Below are 17,012 nucleotides of genomic sequence, written 5' to 3'. Positions count from 1 at the left end.
CGCTAGTTACCCTGATTCAGCTCGGATGCAGTCACATCATTTTCCTCTTACAGCTTCTCCTCTCTAACCTACTGTACTTGTCTTTATCTGCATGCAAGTGTCAACGTTTGGATACTACCCACCCTATACCTGTACCTGTGCGTGTGCGTGTACTGTACCCAAACGATCACCATTCTCACCTGTTACATTTCCATGGTAGTGGAGGTTGCATCTTTATCATCAGCCAGCGCTTGGACGAAAGGCAGTTTAAAGTAATCAACGTCCTGAAACTTACCCCGGGGTTCGTGAGGTTCCACCGGTGCTCCTTTCGTACCAACGTGGTCGGTCATACTGATTTGAGCTTTACTTGGCTTACCAGCACAGATGGGCACACAAACTTACGCTCGACGCAAGAATGTCAACACGCGCAGGTATTATTAGTTGCAACGGTAGAGGATGTTTCGGTTTGCCCAGACTTCTGGGTTGTCCCAGATAAAGTGGATTAGCATCAGCTTCAACCTGGATGGTGGTTCGCTTTCTTAACCGGGTAATGGGATCTGTCGATGAACTGGCACTCTCAGATAGCAATGCCCAACCGTACCTTCGACCATAATAAAGATGAAAACATGCTCCAGACGCCAGCCCGTACCAGAATCCTCGTGACATGCCATAGCTTACCATGCAGCTCCCTGCACTTTCAGAACGCCCAATCAACCTCTCCCTAGGTATCCAGATCTGATGACCTCTCTTCCCCAACCATTATCAAAGCAGAATTGGCTCATTTGTTGTCGTTATTCATAGGTGAATATCCCCAGTTTCACCTGCGACCCATCGTCGCCATGCTTCCTCGTATGCCGTCTCGACATCACTGACCCATCTTCTTGTGTCGAACAACCCGCAATGCCACTTACTTTCCCACAACAGCCTGCGTATTTCGGCCAGTCGACCTTCTCCTTGGCCATAGCCGTCCACTGACATGGTGTATTTAAGCTGGGTAGCAAGTTTGACTGCACGCTGTTCGTATTCCTCTTCGTTGTCGGCAATTAACTCTGCTGCAGCCCGCCGACCTTCATCTGATTTTGGCAGGGCACCCTTAAGAATTGATGCCGCCATTCGGGAGCACATCTTGTACGGATAACGAGGAAGCGTAAGTAACGGCGTGCTCGACCAGAGCACGTCTGCCGCTGTTGTATGAGCGTTGCACTCGGGTGTGTCGAGAAACAAATCGCATACTCGAGCCCTCGAAATATGTTGACTTTTTGGCGCGACGTCAGTGAAGAGCAAACGACTAGCAACTTCGGGCCCGGCCCATGCCCTTGCTGTCCGTTTTAGGTTGGCCTCTCCCAGTTCAGGAAATCGAAGAAGCCATATCACCGCCTTCGGAACCTGCGCCAGGATCCGTAACCATGTTCTAAATGTCGTAGGTTCAATCTGAACGAGTTAGTAGTAGATCCTAAAAACACGCCGGGTTAAGAGCTGGGCTTACTTTGTACAGTTGATTGAAGTTGCCCATTATTATAATGTCATCAGCCAAAGCAGGAAATAATTCTTTCCGCATCTTCCAGCGACGTTGCTGTTCTTGTTCCCAGGTAATCAAACGTTCACCTTCATCACACGATTGGGCATGATCGCAGCAGAAAAAGGTATCTCGGCAGAATATGATGTTCTCCGAGTACATCCAATCCTCTTCTTCACCCTCTGTCTCATCCTTGAGTACATCAGCGACAGTGGAGTTACCGCGCCAGGGTCGTAGGGTTTCGGGTGGGATAGCAGTACTGTCTGCCAGAATGTAATCGCACCATTCGGCCCCTAATGTACCGGCGAAGCCCATGAAAGACATTTGGACTGGCGCAGGTCGCGCAGCGAAGATCTCGTTGCGAGCTCCTCGTGTATAGCCGTTGAGATTTACAAGGATGTGAATCTCATCCTTGATAATTTGTTCAACAAGCTTGTCCGCAGGCCAACTGCTGGCATCACGGAAAACAGGCGCCTCACGTTCGATCTGCTGTCGGTGCACAGATCGATCGCTTGCCGTTGTGGCGTAGCAAAAGGCGCGCGCACGGTGAGGATCATGAAATCCAAATACGGATTGCATTCTGGAAAGATTCAATATGTGATTAGTGTCTCTTCATCCACACTCGAGAATGGGGAACTTACAGATGAGCCAAAGGGTGGTTGTTGAAATCTGATGATACGTATCCTATGTTGAGATGAGGTCTTGGAGGAGGTGGTGGACGGTAGACCGTCGAGGGTAGCCAAGGTAATCGCAATGTAGAGCAGGAGATTCGAATTCCATTGCGCTGAGAGATTGTTCGTATGTCTTTTGCTGACAGGGGACAAGTAAAAGTGTGGAAGGGCAAGACCGTAGGCGCTGAGGGTACTGTAAGTCCGTTGGGTAGACGAAGCCGAGTGTACCGAGTAGCTGCTTCTTGGTTACCAGATTCGTGACGATCATGGTACCACTTCCATTGTGTGGCACGGGTCGCGCGCTCTATCAAGCGAACGATGCGCGAACCCTCCCAGGGCTTGTTACTCCAATTCCTCAGACCTTGTTCAACCTCCTGAGATGTGCCTATGCCCAGATCCTGAATCTGTTGTGCAAAGGCAGCAATGCGCCTTTCGTCAAGAATACCACGGCCCCAATGCGATGCTTCGCTTAGCTGACGATTAATAATGCGAACGACACGGTTGACAAGACCATCCTCGTGCCCAAGAGCTCGAGCATCGATGAGCAAGCCTTGGTCATCAACATGCCATCGATCATATTTCCCGCCTTTGAGCATGACACCGCCTCGGCCTCTCCAGTCACAAACAGAATTTAGGGCCGTAGACAAACCACACACCGCCTCAGCAAATTCGGGATTTGAGTTGACAGCCCTTTTGTAGTACGAGATTGCGTCGTTAATGCGGCCTCTGTCCTTGACAGCATTGGCTAGATTTGTCAGGGCGATATCGAAGGTCCCGTCGCACGACACAGCTTGTTCATACATCTGGATAGCAAGATCTAATTGACCTATGTCCTTGAGCAAGCTACCCAGATTAGTATGTAGATGCACATGTTTAGGATCCAAACGCAAGCCATAGTGGTAATACGCCAAAGCCAAAGCCAATCCGCTTCCTGGCACAATTCCAGGGATATTTGGATGAGAAAGAACATCGACATTTGGCTTTGGTGGGTTGGACGCAGCTTGTTGTACTCCAGCGAGGAGAATGCCGACATTGTTGGCTGTAGAGGGGCTCTCTTGAAGGGACAAAGACAAATAGTATAGCGCCAAGATATCTTCAACTCCCGAAGGGCGTCGTAGAATATTCGGGGCTCCTTGTCCGGTTGACAGAGAATCTTGAAATATCTTCGCCAGTGATAGCAGTGAGTTACTCGTGGTCTGTACAGCTGCTCGTTTAGTCGAGCCTTCTGCCACGTGCTGCAATCCTGGTAGGGCTCCGTTACCGCCAAAAACCAATTGTGCAGTATGACGAGCGCGCTCAGGAGGAAGTAATAACGGTCGTGTGTTATAGCTGCTTGGACCCCAACTTTCGTTTGGCGATAACGCTGATTGAATCTGACGAACAAGATCCTGTATGCCAGTCATCCGGCGACCTACGCTGATCAATACGGCCTCTTCAAAGGCTTCTGATGCTTTGTTGACTTCTTTGAGACTGTATAGCATGGTTCCCTTGGCGTGTATCAAAGCTAGTATACGCCCATTCTCTTTTGCGGGTAACGCGTAACCACTTGATGCGAACCCGGGAGTCTTCGCTACTTGACCATGAAGCCCCTGAAGCCCATTACGCTGGTCTTGCACCTGTTTCGCATTAGCAATTTGGTGACCGCAAACCGGAGCAGTCTGCAGGGGGCTCCCGCGAGAAGCTGGCTGATTGATACTAGCTTTCAATCGCGGGCTACATACCGAAGATATTCTCAGAGCGCGCTGAACATGGTCGATGATTTCGACGGCTTCTTTACTACGCTTTTTGTATAACAAACCAACTAGATGCTCAACGGCTTCTAGGTAACTAGGGCGAACTTCGACAGCCCGAATCCAATTTTTTTCGGCCTCATCTTGACGGCTGAGGCAATAAAGAGTGGCGGCTTTGTTTGTGATAGCCTCGACATCGCTGCGAAAGAGTTAGACCAATGAACAGCCACTTGACAGTTCACATGGGAGAAGAGTTTTACCTCGAGTCAAGGGCAATGATTCTCGAGAACCATTCCAGTGCCTCTTGATATTGTTCTAGGCCGTAGTGCAGACAACCCCCCAACATCATACCATCTATCCACCCCCAGCTGCTCTGCTCGCAGAGGTTACTGAGGACATCCAACGTAGACTTGGCTGCTGCGAATGGGGTCGGATTTCCCATGGGCAAGTAATTGTTGGAAGACCCATGGAAGTTATGGGTTGTATGCCTCCTATTGCCATAGCTCTGGTACTGTGCAATTTCCTGAGAAAGCTTGAAATGTGCATCTTCGTGTCCAATAGACGCGTCTGAGATCCTCGATGATGGCTTCGGTGGTTTGGGGTAAACAAGAAGCCTAGGCGAGGTGTTGTTTCCACTTGCGCTTTTCGTTGAAAGTGGTTTTCGAACAGCTTGCGTGTAGGCTAGAAGGTCAACATAAACCTTATGTGCCTGTAACAGCATCTTTTCCCTAAAACCTTGCTGACTGCTTATATGAGTAGGTGCATGGTAGGATTGCCTGGGCATACCCAAGTCATAGCCGGTATGGCCTTGGGGATCTGCTTCAACAGCAGGAGGAAAAGAGGACCGTTGCGCCATCCCAGGGATGGCATGGTGTTGAAATGGACGAATGCCCTGTTGCTGAACATGATTTGGAACGACGCCAGCCTGAGCGTGAAAACCCCAAGGCGGCTGACCGAAAGGCAGCGATTCGTTCATGACGACCGGTGGTGGACAGAATGCTCTGACATTGTACTCATGAGCTCTTATTACTGGTTGATAAACGTTGGGAAATCCTCCGGGCACCTCAGGCTGGCCATATGGATTAAAATGCCCGTCAGCTTGATGCAAGCCATAATGATTACCGGGAAAAGCGCCATGGTGTGATGCCGCATCACCCCCATAAGCCCAGCTGGAGGACCTGGTATGTGCTTGCAGATTGTCGCCGAACCCTTTGTTGCCAGCTGAGGATGGGTGATGAGGTTCTATACCGGTGTTGAAGTGAGGTCGGTGTATTGACGGACCCGTGGGAGGGAACACTGTCGCAGTTGCCGATCGAGGTTGAAATAGATGTTTTGGGGGTGGAGGACCATGCGAAAACGGCGATGGTGATCCGTCATAACCAGCGTCGATGGTTCCGTTCGGGGTCTTTCGTCGGAGGTGATGTTCTTGGCGGGGCGGGTAAAGAGTAGAGCTAAATGAGTTATTATGCCGGTGAGACCGAGACGTACGGATCGCAAATGACTGGTGATACGGCGATACGATATTGCGGAGGTGGTGATCGTTGAAGGAGGATGAGTCGTTATTCGGAAACATGGTATTTGCATCGAGGTTCGACTGCGGCGGCGTCACCGCAGGAGGGGGAATTTGAAACATGACAACGGGGTATATTGGCGAAGAAGCAAAACAGACTGAAAAAGCAGGACGAAGGACACTGTTGAATAACGGTTGTTCATGGCCTGTTGGTCAAAGGGCATGGCTGGCGGCTACGCTGGGTATCGAAGTATTGGATTGCCTGCTGACAAGCATTTGTGCGAGTTAAAAGGACAATAGTTGCGCCAGCGCGAGACTGGGGATTTCGAACAGTCGCGAGAAGCCTTCTAACTTTAAGAGTATGAGTGCCCGGTCAACTCTGTTGCTGCAGAGAGAGCCTCTTGAGTCTATCGCAAACGAAACTGAAATCAAGTCGCACGGGAAGGAACAGTCGCGTTCATCGCATTAATATGGTATTGGGTCGTACTCGCAGGGCATCCGGGTTTGCCAAACAGGCACAGATTACGAAAGCTGGATCCGACGGGGATTACGAGTGAAAGGATGAGGTATAATGTTTACCTACAGGCGGGTAGGTAGATGTTGTATATTATCGGCACGTTTCGTTTGCCCGACAGGTAGCGCCAGATTGAATGGAGTAAAGTGAGATAGGTGAGCATTTGACGGCGCCAGGGCGGTCCACTTGGGGCGGGAGAGACGGAGACCCAGACCTTTGAAGAGGGGTACCTTCCTGCCACACAGCCCGTGCTTGCACCGCCGCCCACCTTTTCACCCCAGGCTATGAGCCACGGCAATCTTAACCGACTAAGAGCCAAAAGCCCATCTTGTACTTATTTCTCGGTATGGATGTCATGTGAAAATCATATCAATCTATCCTAACCATGTATATAAAAAGAATTTCTTTCCGAGATATGATACCAGACTAAAAATAACAGTGCATTACTACAGACACTCGACTCAACATCAGGATGTTTGTAACAGCATGGATGTCCATCCAAGTCATTGGACGTCAGCAAGCGAAACATGGGGGATGGGTCGATCATACTATAAGTACCCCAGTCTAGGTACTCTGCAGACATACAGTAGAAAGACATGCCCAGAAGAACGGACATCACATTAGCAGTGGCAGATTGTCTGGGTATCAAAAGAAATGGCTGAGAGCCCAAGAGATGAAACAATCTATCCATAGATACTAAGGTAAGCACTTTATAATGGAACGCTCAGGCTGCTTCATTTTGGTGACCTGAACCTTAAACGACAATGTTTCTGATACCCAGTAGCAGATATGGAGCTAACAGAACTTGAGCTTTCCACCATCAGAGTAATAAAACTGTGGCTTACTCTTACACGGCAACCTCCATGGTTGTCAGTGGAGGTTGGCAAACGAGGTGGGTACCTGGTAGGCAAGACGGGTAAAGTAGGCCTTGATGGCAGGGGACCTTGTTCATCTGACTTTATAAACATTTTGTTCAGAAGTATATTGCAGATCCATGGAATACTAGTCGATCAGGCAAACACATTCGATAGTACTTACACAAGCAAAGGAAAGACATGGCGAGCGAGTTTCTGGAGCTCTGGTTCTGCTGCTATCCATGTTTCAATTTCACCCCCTCTTGCGCAACCCATGCAGAGAGTGGTGTTCAAACGATGACGAGGACTTGATGCTTGTTTTCCAAGACAGGGAACGACGCATGTGAATGAAATTGAATTTAGGTGAAGGTTGCTAAATTGAAATTCTTAAGGCTTAATTAAGGTTATGTAGCCATTGATGATGGACCGCTACATCCACAAGAGCTTGAAAGCTAGTATGTCGCGGTGAGTATGGGGCTTTGGTTCCTCTTCCTTGCACAAAAATAGAAATAAACCACGGAGCATGATGGTAGATTTCAGAGTGAGTCAAGGGTTCGTCGCACATTCACGCAGTAACATGTTCACGGGAGGTAGAACTGGTTTTGAGGGAACCATCAGAAAATGGATCTATTGTTCTTGTTTTGTGGTATTTAGATTCTAAACGTAAGAACAAATTTACTCCGAGGGGACTGGGAAGTATGTTAGTACGAAATGACCAAGCAAAAAGTAACCTCGTGGACTTACTGTCGATGTCACCGGAGTCGATGGCCTCAATGACAGCCTGGGGAGGCTTGCCATCAACCTGGCAGCCAACACTGTAGGCAGTTCCGAGAATCTCCTTGACGGTACCAGCGAGGTCCTTGGCGAAAGACTTGTATCGCATGGTGCGGGCGATCTCAATGATCTCGTCAAGAGCAACGGACTTGTTGTGCTTGATGTTCTTCTCCTTCTTGCGATCACGGGGAGGCTCCTTGAGGGCCTTGATGATCAAGGAGGAAGCAGTGGGGACAACAGACACAGCAGCCTGACGGTTCTGGATGGTGAGCTTGACAGTTACGCGCAGGCCTTTCTATAAAATTGTTAGCATTTTCCTCGCGCACCAGGGAATCGAAAATCGTACCCAGTCGCCAGTAGCCTTGGCAATGTCTTCTCCGACCTTCTTGGGAGAGAGACCCAGAGGACCAATCTTGGGAGCAAGAGCAGAGGAGGCACCGACCTCACCACCAGTGGCGCGGAGGTGGCTATAACATGTCAGTTGCGAGTCGACCAAATATCCCAATTCAAGAATCAACCTACATCACCTTAACCTCATTGGGGTCGAACTTGGGAGCTGTTCATCGTGTAAGCAGATAGATCGTCGGAAGGCGCTCAGCAAGGAGACATACGCATTGTGCTGTTGTTGAAGTCGGCAGAGGCTCGTGGTTTGCGTGCCAAAGGGTGCGAATGAAGGTTGCTCAAAAAAGAAGAAAAGTTGCAGACGTGCGATTCTGTCTAAAATGTGCGCCCCACCAAATCGCTGCTGCCCTAACGATAAGATAAGGAAGCGAACTAAGGAAACAGAGATCTGAGTGGAGTCAAGGGTCACGTGTCTACCTTAGTCATCACAATTCGAGCTGCATTCGATGTTGAGTGAGGCATGCATCAAGTACAAAGGGTGCATATCAAATCCTAAATCTATTATTGTAGTTCATTAGGACGACAGGCTCTTTACAACTAATCATCATCTGCACTAATTTTTACAAAGGTTGAGTATCTTTATGACATCAATGGTCCGACTTGAACGAAGGCGTTCAGGGGCCACTTCAGTTGGCACCGCTCACAGCAAGCCTAGTTAATGGTTAGTCATCGGTAATTCATTCATGACCGTCAAGTCGAAGGAAAACAAGAAACATACTTCATCAAATGGTCCATAAATGTCTGGAGGGAGACGTCGTCTGTAAAGATGGTCTGAGCAGTCGTGGCTCCTACACCACCGTAAGGGCCAGTGGTGTGGGTGGTAGAGGGGTTAAGCTTGGATAGCAGGAATCGAGCTTGAGAGCCTCCTGCGTCACAAACGATAAATCGAGGGAGAGGGAAACGATCAGTAATGAGATCCTAGAAATTGTGAGCCAATCAGCGATCAAAAAGGGGCAAGGGGTTAGACTAACGCGAGCATCTTCCTTGGGCTGCTCGAGCAGACCAGCAAAGTTCTCGTATCCTTCCTGCTCTTGGTATCCAGCCTTCCTCCACTCTGCGATGGTCTCGCCGTGGAAGATCAAGATGTGGAAGAAAGTATCCAGGAGAAGGATGTGGGTGGGTTGGATGGAAGCAGAGTCGAGCAAAACAGGCTGGCCACCGTCCTGGTCAAAGGTATAGGAGTCCAAAGTTGGCTGTATCATCACAAGCGAATTGCTGACATCCTCATGGTTAAGAACATGTCGGTAAAAGGCCGTTTCATCGGGAGAGTTGTTGAAGACCTGGAGGAATTGACTTCGGCGGAGGTGGAACATGAACTGAGGGTATAGAGTAAAGTTCTTCTCCAATCGGAAGGATGAAGGATCGTCCTTTCTGTAATCTGCGAATCGCGAACATAGGCGAATCAACATCCTGTCGACCCAACGCAAGACATCGGGACCGTCATCAACCTCGGCCTTGAAAACAGCGATGCGTGACATGAGAACAGCTGCAGCTTCTTGGTCGAAAGATTGCGCGATAGCTGGGTCTCCGGCGGGGCTGCTAAGGTTTCGGGCAACTGTTGTAACGCGGAGGTGGAACTGGCCGGAAGAATGCTGATAGTATGTCAGGAACTGCATCATGCCCTTCTGTGGTGCTTGCTGGACATTGGCCGGACCCTGACCAGCAATTTCGAAGTAGATTCCGTAGCTTGATTTAGGATCAATGCCACACATCTTCCAAGAACATGTGTTGCCGATACCGCATTCGGATTCGCCAACAGAAATGGACTTCTTGTTGAGCGAGACTGCATGGCCGATCAGGCCGGTAACCTTGAGTTCCTTCGTGGTCAGAACCTCCAGTACTGCATTGAAACCCATAAGAAGGTTGTCATCACCATCCTTCTCGAATATTCGAACAAACGATTGCTTGAACATGGAGGAAGTGAAACTATCGGTAAGAATCATGTGGCCGCCAGTGGAATTGCACAGTCCCTTCATTTCGAGTAGACCAACTTGGTCCAGGCAACCAGCGAAGATGTCAATGATGTGACCATTGTGCGCAGTGCGCTTGGCAAGGTTCTCGTAAAACTGTGGTTCAAGTATTAGTCTCGCTTCATAAGAACAGAAACTCATAAAGCTATACCTTCAGGGCCTTCTTGTAGTACTTGACATTGTCTCGGTCAATGTCATGATGGGATCGAATTGGCTCCCTCAGTTCAGGTCCGACAACCATGCCGGGTCCTTCTGTGGCAGGACCACCAGCAAACAACATGATGCGGCCACCAGCATTTTGGAAAGAAGACTCGAGAAGACCAACGGCAACACTGAGCGCAACGCCAGTGCAACGAAGGTTACGCCTATCGTTGGCGACAGGCCAGGGGTCCTTCTGGAGAGACTCCAGGGCTTTGGTCAACTGAAATTCAGCCTGTTGGACAGGCATAAGGAAGCGAGACGCTGGGCCTGCGGGGAATGGTCGACCGGGCTGGGCTTGCATGCCGGGTCGTACACCAGAAGTAGTCAAGCCAAGCATCTCTTGGACTTGCTTTGCAGCGTACTCCTTACTACCTCGGAACACATAGGACTTGGCGCATTCCTCGTAACCGATTTCGTGGACGTGGGCCTAGTTGAACGTGAGCAAAACAAACATACATTAAGTGTTACAAATGAGCTGTACCATTGTTCCATAAGTGATAAGACCAACAAGAGCGTTCTCTGGGAGCAGGCTCAGACTCATCACGAGTGATTCTTTCAAGGAGGCAAGGCTGTCTGCCTCCTGACACATATCTACGACATACAAAAAGATCGGGGGCGCGGGCGCCGGTCGAGACAAGCGGTATTCTATCGTGGTGTTGGCTGGGTGGAGCTCGGGAGGGATGGCATTCGCGGTAATGTCCTTGTAGTGAGGCGGCAGTTGGTTCCTGGACAAACAGAAAGGGCAAATCCAAACTCTTGCGCGGACATCGACCTGGCTTAAGGGTCAAGTTAGCAAAAAGGAAGTCAGCTACCAGCTGAACGGAGTCGGAGCATACCAGAAGGGGTTCAACACTGAACGGCAAGGTTGTTTACAGGTCACAGGCTCGAAATGCAACAGAGGAGTATCGGGCTTCTCCTTCAATGGTGTGTAGAGTGCTCCAATGGGGACAACAAGTCTCGAAGCTTCCTGGACGATGTCAGTTTAAGCGAAAGAACCACGAAGCAGTCTACACACCATACGAGAGCTGGGAAAGACGTTCCAACTCAAACGGACACCATCGCGATCCTCGACCTCACTCCATTGCTCCTTTATCGCTTCGTAGTCCATGATGGCGGTTGAGGCAGCCAATACGCGCCAGCAAGAAATTATACGATTATGTTTGTTGTGCTTTTCGACACCTGGAGGTGATAGGCAGGTATGGAGGGCAGTTCGATGATAGAAAGGGAGATGTCGAATATGGACTGGTCTCAAGAGCAACAGTAGCCACAGGTAGGTATGAAGCTATGTGTTCACAAGGAAGCTGGGCAGGAGGTTATTGGCTAGCGTGGAGAGTGGGGTATCCCACTACCATTGTGGCTTATCTCTGCTGGCGGTGCAGATTAACTACCTAGGTGCCCGCTAGTGGAGGGGTCAAAAAATACTACCCTGGACCGACTTACACCAAACTGTTGAACTGGCCGACCGCCGCAGTGGCTGGCCGTCCGGGCTGGCATCCAACCTTTAAATACTGTATCAAACTAACTCTGTGTACTATTAGACAAGGAGTGGTGTAGTGGGATTCTTCGAAGACCGCCTTGAAATGATTAGAGAGTAGTTAAAACCATAAAGTTTATAAGACCCAAAACCCCCAGGCCCCACCTGCTGCCTATTCCTTGTCACTTTCTTTTGTCATTTACTTGGTATGGATCTAGAGGAGCTATGCAAGCGCCTGAGTCATACCGTATAGCTACCATATGGAACTCGATATGGAACTCGTAATTGACCCTGAAGCATAGCCTTGCTGCATGCATTTATATAGATGATATAGACGATTTATGAGTCAGCGTATGTAACTATGACTGGGACGTCGAGTTTCAGTCTTACAGGGGGATAAACCATAAAAGAATGAGGCGAACCTCTGTCAGACATCCATCTAGAATCAGGAAATAAAGAGCTCAGTAACGACACTCAACATCTATCCCAACAAGCCAGTTCAACTTCTGTTTTATCTCACTCATCATTTATTTATCTTTTGGACAACTTCATAGCCCTTGAGTTCTTATAGGACAATAGTCATCCCTTCTCTCCAACAACGGTCGTCCACTTAATATCTTCTCGAAAAATGGAGAACAACGAGCTCTTCGCTTTCGAGTCTCATGAGACAGCATTATGCGCCATCCCACCCCAAGAACTATGGTCATCAGTGGATAATCTCAGAAACCTTTACGACAAAGCCTATGCTGCTTGGCCACCTCATATCAATATTATTTACCCATTCGTCAGACCTGAAGTCTTGGAACAGGCAGCCCAAATTCTTCAAGGAAATGAGATAGAGCATCAACCTCAAGTGGTTCTCGACACTGCCGACTCTTTCAATCACAAGCACCACAACACCATATTCTTAGGCCAAAGCTCGAAGCAAAATGTCAAACAACTTTCAAACCTCAAAAATCACATCTCGCATGCTCTTGGCCAACCTCAGCATGCTACGGATGAGAACTTCACCCCCCATATGACCATTGGCCAGAGTGAAGATGCTGAAGCTGCACCCCATCATTTTCTACTAGAAAAGGCTCGTCTCCTGACGCCTATAACATGGGAAGTAAAGGACGTTTCAATTCTTGTTCGCGAGCCTCTCGCACAGAGCGGCACTGGTCCACGACCTATGAAGCTCTGGGGGACCTTGAACCTCGAATCGGGCAAGTTCACTCAGATAACACCCCCTCGAGATTTCAACGACCGTCTGGAAAATTTGTCACGCATATCATTTCAGCCATCTCATTGCTTCTCGCCTGTACATACGCCAGATACAACTGAGCTTGTGCTGGATCGATTGGTGGTTACATCTTACAATGTTTTAGCCGAGTTTGAATGGCCTCCTCAATCTCATAGACATGCGCCATTGGTGCAAAGCTTACTCTCTCCTCAAGCCGCTGCCGACATTGTCGTCCTTGAAGAGGTTACAGACCACTTCCTCCCTGACCTTCTTGGCAGCCAGGAACTGCGGGATCGTTATCCCTTCGTCTCCCATAAGCCCCCGGGGGATACAGGTGCTGGGCCACTTCCTAGTCTTCTCAACATCGTTGTACTGAGTAAGTTTCCGTTCGAGTGGCATCATCTGTCATTTCAAAGGAAACATAAAGGATGCGCCGTAGTGCGGTTCCCAACCATTGGCACTCGTGACTCGGACGGAGAGTTTAAGTCTTGGGTCCTTGTAGCATGCCATCTCAGCCAAGGTCTGACTGACGGAGCCATTGCTACTAAAAAGAAGGAGGTTCAGAGGATGCTTGATTATCTATTCACAACCTTCCCACAGCACCCATGGATATTAGCAGGTGACTTCAATCTTGTGACCTCTTCTTTTACTATCGAATCTGCCCGAAAACGACAGGATATATCATTGCAAACAGCCCACCGACTGCGAGATATCGACCGGTCCTTGTCAGATGCTGGCTTCCTTGACACCTGGCTAACCACGCGCCTCGAGTCAGGCGAGTCTTCAGACATGAATAATGAAAGAAGAGGTGTTTTGGACTCTTTCCAAGGCGAACAAGGAGCTACTTTCGATCCGCTGACGAACACCCTGGCTTCTGAGCTCGTTGGAAGCGGACTGAATAACCGACCGCAAAGATATGACAAGATACTGGTCAAGGCACATGGACACTACCACCCGCATGGCTTCAACATGTTTGGGCAAACGCCATTCCCGTCAACCCGAGAAGGCCATCTCACTTATCCTAGCGATCACTGGGGTATAAGATGTCTTTTGTTGCAATCAACACCAACTGATATGTCGAAGTCAAGTGCTCCAGAAATGAAGATAGAGCTACAGCGCCCCGTGCCAAGCTTGGTCGAAGGCGAACATCTGGAACACTTCTTGGAGAACTACGGCTGTCTACCAACGGATCAGGAGAGGGCCACACGGGCTCAAGCTGTTAAAGCCTTAGAGGCCGCTCTGAAAGACGCCTCTCCGTCAGTATCGGAGGGTGATGCTCGAGCTGGACCTGAGTTTGTTCTGGTTCCAGTCGGTTCGTATGGTCTGGGTGTTTGGACCAGTTCGTCTGACATTGACTGTCTCTGCATCGGTCCTTTCAGCTCCAAGACATTCTTCACGTTGGCCATTCAAAGATTGAAACGCGCGGCTGATATTAAAATTTTACGACGAGTCAAAGCCAACTCCGGTTACATGCTGGAGCTCGAAGTTCATGGTATCAAGGCGGACCTCCAGTATTGTGCAGCGGCGTCAATCGCGGAAAGGTATGGATTTCATATTATCTATCAATATCGTACAATGAAACACAGTACTAACGTATTATCTAGATGGCCCGAGGTTATGAAACGTCCAGCCAACGATCCGGCGTTTGCTCTGCCATTCCAGACGTTAGCAAAGCTCAAACCTGTTCGTGATCTTTTCTATCTACGCCGTTCACTACCAGACATGGTTTTGTATCGCATGGCACACTTGTTCATCAAGTCCTGGGCTCAAGAAAGAGGCATCTATTCGGCCAAATTCGGGTTCCTTGGCGGTATTCACATCAGTGTCCTTCTTGTCCCAGTCTGTAAAGCACTGGCGTACGAGAGCGAAACGGTGTCGCCAACAGACATCATAGTTACCTTCTTCAGGCACTACTCACAGTTTGACTGGAAGAACTCGATGGTGTTTGATCCTTTCTTTCACAAGGACCTAAGGTACAACCGGACATTCAGAGAGCCTCTCTGCTTGATCGGCTGGCACGCGCCAGCGCTCAATACTGCTCCAATAGCATCTGTGCCAACTGTGAGGACTATTACAGCGGAATTCGAGCGTGCCAACAAGTTACTTTCTGCGGATGGCTGTACATGGAATAGTTTACTAGGCCTTGAATCTAGTCAGGATGCTAAAAGAAGCAGAGGCGCTACAGAATTCCTGCACGAGTTCAAGACTTACATCAAGGTTGATGCACACTATTGGGGGCCATCACAAGAAAAAAGTGGCCGCTTCATTGGCTGGCTCGAGTCTCGTTGTGTTATGTTGTTAGTCGGTAAGATTCCCCTCCAATCCCAGGAGCATTCAGCAGTATATTGACAAATATGAAAGACATAAACAGGAAGCTTCAACACCTCGTAGCACGCATCTGGCCCTCCCGATTCTTGGATACTTCTTCTGAAGGAGAAGAAAGCTCGGGCGCGGAGTATCATGGTTGCTATCTCATCGGACTTGCCTGGGACGGCAAGATGAGTAAGGAGAATGCCAAGGAGATGCAAACGAGCGTTCAAACAGTGCTACAGGACTTTGAAACCAGGATTCGCCGCGATGAGAAGTACTACGATTCTCAATTCTGCTGGATGAGTGCAACCATTGTTCGAGGCTCCGAGCTCGGTGAAATGGCTGTTGACCAAAGGCTATGGGGTGAATTCGCTGGCGATACAGACGACGAAGATTCGGACGATGAACTTGAGGAGGACGAAGAACTTGACAATGACGAGGATGAGCTGAAAGGGAAGAGTAGTACGGCTGCATCCCACGGGTCCCGGGCTGCAGTGGTGGGCAAAGCGCCTGGGCTTGGTAAGTTTCGCACAGCTGCCGATGTGCTCAACCGGCTACGATGGGACACCAACTTTGATCCAAGCGACTACATTATTGGGTACGAGGACCGTTTTCTTGGAGCTCGCGAAAGAGCAGTGGAACAGTGGAAGAGCGAACAGACTGATGAGGAGTTCATCCCACAACATCGCATACTGTACTTCAAGCGTAGAGCTGACAATGCCGTCGTATGGGAGCGCCGAACCCGTGTCGACGATATCTTTGGCAGCGGCATCAAGAAGCAGACAACTGATGTCTGAGAAGCTCAACTATTCAACAGTGGGCGTGCTGTATTGACAAGCCACGGGTGCCGTCCAATGAACAGTATGGGCCTTATTTGATGGATATACTATAGATAGTAGCTAATTCGTTTCAAATACAGTTGGTGTGCTGTCAACTAGATAAACAAGATGCTAATTGTGATGATGTTGAGGCTGTGCACCAACTCAGATGCACACACATCACTCATCGTTCGATATACGAGCAGGATTTCATGCGACTTTCAATGCGTTACACAATGACAGCTGCCACCTGTCACATGCCACCTGCCAGATTGGTTATGTACCTAGCTACCCAGTAGCCAGTAGCTAGGGTCTGGGATCTACAGATTCTACAGTAGCTTCCGTTCAGCCATGCGCTAAGTCCCAGGAGCTCGGGGCTGAGCTTACATGCACGATGACGATGACAGTAAACGCCGTGGTTGGCTGAGAGAGCAGTGTCAGTTTCTGCAGGGGCATGGTAGGCCGTTAATAAGACGTTGAATCAGTACATCATACCGCGCTACGTGGCGTATGAGATGTTTCACGTCTCGCCCAACCCATATGAAGAAGGCCGCAAAACCCTTGCTTGGGAAGTCCGAATCCTACCAGCTAAGGCTTCCCTCATACTGGCATTCCCAGTCGCTTTTCGGGCGTAGAGATGCGACGGCTGTGGCGCCTCTGGCTATCTCTCAATAGCACGGAGTATAAATCCTCCAAGTTTCCCTGATTGATCTCCGACTGCTCCTGAGAAGACATAACCACTTCCTCCCCAATCCAACACCACCGCCCTTGTGCTCCTAAAGTCTAATAGTGGATATACAACACCCACGGCTTTTCCTCTTGTCTTGTTCGCCATGACCACTTCCGAAGTTAACATGCCCACGAACAGCTGCTGTACAGCATGCTGCAAAGCCAGCGATCTTGGAACTCATGACTACTGTGGTACTTGCCCCAGGTGTCCTTCCTGATTGCTGCACACTTCGCCTCCATACCAAGAAGCGTGGACTTGGCAGGAGGAGCGGCCAGACAGGGATATTAAATGGCATATCCGACAACACCGACCCTCATCAGCTGTTGCGTTCTATCCT

General features: G+C 49.3%; 4 protein-coding genes across 4 annotated transcripts; 1 reads left to right on the top strand and 3 right to left on the bottom strand.

The window, feature by feature from the left end:
- Positions 1-774: 774 nt before the first annotated feature.
- On the bottom strand, positions 775-6,083 carry B0J16DRAFT_353097 (glycosyl transferase family 41-domain-containing protein; the record flags this gene model as incomplete). The annotated part of the gene is made up of 6 exons (XM_046129290.1): positions 775-1,410; positions 1,466-2,075; positions 2,137-3,755; positions 3,888-4,095; positions 4,157-5,612; positions 5,990-6,083. 6 exons carry the CDS (start codon positions 6,081-6,083, stop codon positions 775-777), a joined length of 4,623 nt encoding a protein of 1,540 aa, XP_045990283.1.
- Positions 6,084-6,385: 302 nt separating this feature from the next.
- B0J16DRAFT_298242 (uncharacterized protein) lies at positions 6,386-6,751 on the bottom strand (the record flags this gene model as incomplete). Its single annotated transcript, XM_046124486.1, has 1 exon — positions 6,386-6,751. A coding segment is annotated over exon 1 (225 nt), but the record flags the coding sequence as incomplete, so codon positions are not given.
- A 698-nt stretch (positions 6,752-7,449) lies between these two features.
- B0J16DRAFT_379091 (uncharacterized protein) lies at positions 7,450-11,229 on the bottom strand (the record flags this gene model as incomplete). The annotated part of the gene is made up of 11 exons (XM_046130972.1): positions 7,450-7,463; positions 7,519-7,843; positions 7,895-8,015; positions 8,071-8,104; positions 8,160-8,227; positions 8,669-8,868; positions 8,922-10,016; positions 10,072-10,548; positions 10,603-10,897; positions 10,958-11,088; positions 11,137-11,229. 11 exons carry the CDS (start codon positions 11,227-11,229, stop codon positions 7,450-7,452), a joined length of 2,853 nt encoding a protein of 950 aa, XP_045990281.1.
- A 720-nt stretch (positions 11,230-11,949) lies between these two features.
- Positions 11,950-16,190, top strand: B0J16DRAFT_42711 (uncharacterized protein). The gene is made up of 3 exons (XM_046133842.1): positions 11,950-14,358; positions 14,422-15,122; positions 15,179-16,190. The coding sequence occupies exons 1-3, from the start codon at positions 12,224-12,226 to the stop codon at positions 15,922-15,924; spliced, it is 3,582 nt and encodes a 1,193-aa protein (XP_045990280.1). The 5' UTR covers positions 11,950-12,223; the 3' UTR covers positions 15,925-16,190.
- The last annotated feature ends 822 nt before the right edge of the window (positions 16,191-17,012 follow it).

The sequence above is a fragment of the Fusarium flagelliforme genome (genome assembly GCF_020744385.1).
Source record: "Fusarium flagelliforme strain FIESC 12 MPI-CAGE-AA-0113 chromosome Unknown B0J16scaffold_1, whole genome shotgun sequence".
Classification (NCBI taxonomy): domain Eukaryota; kingdom Fungi; phylum Ascomycota; class Sordariomycetes; order Hypocreales; family Nectriaceae; genus Fusarium; species Fusarium flagelliforme.
The sequence above is the reverse complement of the archived record's forward strand: the minus strand, read 5'-3'. Positions and strand labels throughout refer to the sequence as shown.

Coding starts and splice junctions, on each gene's coding strand:
- B0J16DRAFT_42711 (XM_046133842.1), top strand. CDS start 12,224: ATGGAGAACAACGAGCTCTTCGCTTTCGAGTCTCATGAGACAGCATTA. Junction 14,359..14,421: donor GCGGCGTCAATCGCGGAAAG/GTATGGATTTCA, acceptor CGTATTATCTAG/ATGGCCCGAGGTTATGAAAC. Junction 15,123..15,178: donor TTGTGTTATGTTGTTAGTCG/GTAAGATTCCCC, acceptor CAAATATGAAAG/ACATAAACAGGAAGCTTCAA.